This window comes from Chrysochloris asiatica, unplaced genomic scaffold (genome assembly GCF_000296735.1).
Source record: "Chrysochloris asiatica unplaced genomic scaffold, ChrAsi1.0 scaffold00085, whole genome shotgun sequence".
NCBI lineage: Eukaryota > Metazoa > Chordata > Mammalia > Afrosoricida > Chrysochloridae > Chrysochloris > Chrysochloris asiatica.
Genome location: NW_006408603.1, coordinates 6,191,534 through 6,196,223, shown reverse-complemented (window position 1 = coordinate 6,196,223; position 4,690 = coordinate 6,191,534). Strand labels below are relative to the sequence as shown.

The window sequence follows — 4,690 nt, the reverse complement described above, 5'->3', positions numbered from 1 at the left end:
TCTCTCCACAAGAAGAGAATGAAGGGTGCTGGAATATCAGGGTCCCAAGGTACAGGGCTTAAGTCAGAAAAGCCCTTAGGAACTAGGTGGAGATATTGGAAGTTTCATTTAAGCATGTATGTTTCCCACTGCAGGACCTGGGCCCACACCCAAAACCAGTGATGAAAGTCATGATAAGGATTTGGTTCACAAAAGGGGCATAATTAGACTCCTCTCTCCCCTCGCTCCCATTTGCTGCCACAGACCTATGGAATGGTGAGGCTGCCAGTTCCCTTCCCTTCTTCCAGCCCAAGGTAAGTATGGTGAAAGGAGAGCTGCTGTAACAGAAATGTGGACCTTGTATCTTCCCTCTTTCTCTTTATCCTGGAAGGTGTGGGAGGCCATAAAATGTAAAGATCATTGCGGCCTAGATTTTAACTTTTTAGGATAAACAGACTAGAGTGGAGGGAGACAAGAAGGTAAAATGTGGTCGGGAGGGTGGGTCAGTGCTACGTGGAGGCAGGTGTTGCAGGTGTTAGGGCCTATTTATCTCACCTCATTGCCCCCAAGGCCATAGATTTGCCACTGCCAGCAGCTGTACCCCACAGAACTGGAGCTAAGCCAAGCAGATAAGCTAGGGCACAGGTACAGGGACAACTGCCAGCTTTAGACTGAAAGTGGGTCCTTGGGCTGAGCCAAGAATTTCCTAACTGAGTATCTTTCCAGCCTTCTTAAGAAGTAGCTGTTTCATATTCCCTTAGTTTCATACTCATCTTTGGATTCCTAGTACCTGACACAGACAAGGCACTGGATAGAAGTTGGCTGAACAAACGGATGGCTCATCTTCAACAGTTCTGGTGTTGGACAATCTTATGCCTAATAACGATCAACTACCAAGCTATTCCTAACGTTATCACTTAACTATTGTTGTATACAAACTACTCCAAAGCATAGCCACTTAAAACATTCAGAAGTATTTACTATCTCATATGGTTTATGTCAGATAGAAATTCAGGAGAAATTTAGCTGAGTGATCACTGAAGCTGGTGATACTGATTCTGGTTTGAATCTTTTCATACGGTTGCAGACAAGCAGTGGTTACGAATCGAGCTGCTAACCTCAAGATCAGCAGTTTGAAACTACCAGCTGTTCTGAGGGAGAAAGATGAGGCTTTCTGCTCCCGTAAAGATTTACAGCCTCAGAAACCCTGTGCGGGGTCACTATGAGTCAGAACCAACTCCACGGTACATAACAATAACAACAAAGTCATTAAAGACTTGTCTCTCTCTAAAGGATTCACGCTTAAGATGACTCAACCACATGGCTGGTAACCTGGTGCTAGCTATTGGCTGGAGGTCTCTATATCGCATTTATGGGCCTCTCTATCTGGAGTCCTGGTGTGGCACTGTGGGTTAATGTGTCAGATTGCAAAGTCATTTGAACTGCAAGGTCAGTGGTTTAAGCTCACCAGCTGCTCCTTGGAAACAGGGTCACTATGGGTTGGAATCGACTCGATGGCACTTAACAACAACAACATATGACTTCTGGAGTGGCAGCTGACTTCTCCCAAGTAAATGATCCAAGATAGAGCACAGTGGAAGTCATATACTCCATTACTCCTACAATGTCTATTCAGGACAATCTTACTCAACATGGCAGGAGACAACAGAAGGCCCTGAAAACCAGGAGCCAAGATTCATCAGGGACCATTTTGGAAGTTGGCTACTACACTGCCAAAACAGTTGTTGAATGCCCACTGTGTCAAGTTATTGTGCTAAATACTGAGGATTCAAAAATTTAGAGACACCATTCCTGCCCTACAGGAACTCAGACTAGTGGGAGAGAGAAATATTATTGTAGGGTTGCATAAGGAATCCCACCGAAGGGTTGCTTATTAATAGTCTCCCAAATCTCTGATACATCCAACTAGAGTTACCTAGAAGAGTTGTTGTTGTTGTTAAGTGCTGTCGAGTCGATTCTGACCCATAACGACCCTGTACAAGGTTTCTGAGGCTGTAAATCTTTACAGGGGCAGAAAGCCTCATCTTTCTACCACAGAACAGCTGGTAGTTTCGAACTGCTGACCTTAAGGTTCGCAGCCTAATTCATAACCACTACGCTACCTTGCCCATGGCTCTCCAGGGATATATGAGTGATACTTAGAGTGTGGTTAATAAATGCTGGGTTTTATTATTATCCTTTCTCTGGACTTGCCACCTGACTCAGGCTTACATTATTAGACTCCTCAGTGTGCTGACCTGACTCCATCCAGCTGTTTTACTAACCCCTTTGTACATATCAAATACTCAGGATGACAGCTCTTAGCTATGGAACTTCTATCCACTAAGCTACTCCTCAAGCAATGGGCCAATCAATGTCTTTTTTAGATTAAATGATATTCACCTCCTCCTTCATTTGTCTTTGATAGGTAAAAAGATACATTGGTATACAGACAGTAACCAAGCCCAAGAGCTTTATGGAAAATTAGTAGCCTTACCAACTACTAGGTGTCCTGGTTTGGGACTATAGGATAAGCACTGACTGCTAGTCACAAGGTCAGTAATTCAAATCCACCAGTTGCTTCTTGGAAACCCTATATACGGTCACTATGAGTCAGAACTGACTCAACAGCACATAACAACAACAACAACCCAACTACCTAAATATTAACCCTCAAGAGCCCCCAAATTTTCATGTCTTACTACTTGTCTAAACTTAAGGTGTGCCTTATTCCTTCAAGGAAAACTTCTCCCCCATTTTAGAATAGCTTGAAAATTGTCTTGAAAATCTTTCTGATCCCTTGAGGAGAAACACTCAACTTACCATTCACCTCCTACTTCCATCATCACCTGAGCAACCCCAATAATGCAAAAACACTGAGTCACAAATACTCAGTGCCATTATGGAGAAAACAAAATTATTTAAGGGTTCCTAGTAACTTGAAGGACTCCTGGTGTGGTGCTGTAGAATAAACACTGAATTGCTAACTGAAAGGTCAGCAGTTCAAACCCATCAGCTTCTCCTTAGAAACCCTATACAGGGTTGCTGTGAGTTGGGCCCAACTTGAAAGCTCTTAACAACAATAACAGTGACTTGAAAATGAAAAAATACAATTGTACAAGTGTAAAAGTAATTCTGAACTTTTTATTATTTTCCACTAATAATCAAATGCTTTTTTCCACTAATAATTAAATGCTTTCAACAATATTTTGGCATCTCATTAGATAAATCTTTATTATTTTATTTTCACTAATGCACTTTTACTAATGAAACTAACAATCAACTTGTCAAATTAAAACACACACACAAACTTCTAGGATACTGAATTTTAATGCATTTAGAAATAATACATGAGAAAGGATATATAATATTGAGTTTTCCCATGTAGGGACATGATTACTTTCTGATGGATTTCAAAAACCACAAAGAAAAGAAATGTTTTTATTGTATTCTATAATGATTTTCTAGGGCCTAGCAGAATGCCTGGGAAATAATAGATGTTCATTAAATATTTGCTGATTCTTTATCTCTATCAACTTTAGGTAAAATGTAAATAAATTATGAAGGTTTTCCTGTGCTTAGGAAATATTTGTTTCCTAAATGTTCACTAGAATTAAAAAAAAAAATGTTTGCTAGAACTATCTGGCTGTGGTGGCTTTTAGGGAGACTATTTCTAATAGCATTTTCGTTGTTCTTTATGATTTATATATGAGAAAAAGAATTCTGTAAATGATTGAGTAACAAGGCGAGTTCATGTGTCATATATTTATTGAGTTGAAACAAATTCCAAGAAGATTCTGTGTCCTTCAGCCCCATCCTTCCAATTTAAGGCCAGTTACAGCACTTGCAGTTTTCGTCAAACACAAGACCTTCCGCACACCTTTTGGCCACAGTGTTACCATTAGCACACTCAAAAAATCTGGATGGATCATCAGGGTCCCCATAAATGCCATCAGCTTTGCCTTCACAGAATGTACTGGGGGGCGTGGGCTTGGGAGGCTCTGGAGTGATGCAGCCTACGTTCAAAATGACAAGAACATCATCAGCAACAGTTCACAAAAACTACTAGACAAATGAGATGAGAAAAGTCCTCCCTGTTTAATAAACTCAAGGTAAACCAGATTTGAAGTTGTTATTGTTTTTATTGTTGTATTTTGTCTTTTGTAAACTCCAACCCACAAGTGAGCAGTTCAAACCTACCCAGAGTTGCCTCGGAAGAAGGATGTGGCAATCTGCTTCCATAAAAATTGTTGTCGTCGCATGTTGTCAAATCAGTTCTGACTCATAGCCACCCTGTATAGGGTTTTCAAGAGTGGCTGGTGGGTTTGAACTGCCGACCTTACAATTAGCAGTCCAGTGCTTATGATACAGTGCTATACCAGGGCCTTCCATAAAGATTACAATCAAGTAAACCCTTGGAGCAGTTCTACTCTATAGAATAATAGGATCATCATAAAATCTGAGGTTATTACTGTTGTTAAATGTCATCAAGTCAATTCAACTCATAGCAACCCCATATAGGGTTTCCAGGGAGCAGTTGGTGGGTTTGAACCACCAACCTTTCAGTTAGCAGTACTGTGCTCCACACCAGAACTCCAAAATTTAAGATAGGAAGTCCTTATTCAACAAAGATTGGGACAGAGATGCAGGTCATTTGTCAAAAGTGAAGAGAATTCTAGTTTCACTTCTTTCACTAACTAGAATAGAAAAA

At 40.6% G+C, this 4,690-nt stretch overlaps 1 protein-coding gene across 1 annotated transcript in view; it reads right to left on the bottom strand.

Moving 5' to 3' along the window:
- Window positions 1–3,804: 3,804 nt before the first annotated feature.
- LOC102841861 (acidic mammalian chitinase-like) overlaps window positions 3,805–4,690 on the bottom strand; it is an 18,272-nt gene continuing 17,386 nt past the window's right edge. The window contains exon 5 of the mRNA XM_006865996.1: window positions 3,805–3,995. Coding sequence (XP_006866058.1) covers window positions 3,805–3,995 — 191 coding nt within the window. The remainder of the gene's footprint in view (window positions 3,996–4,690) is intronic.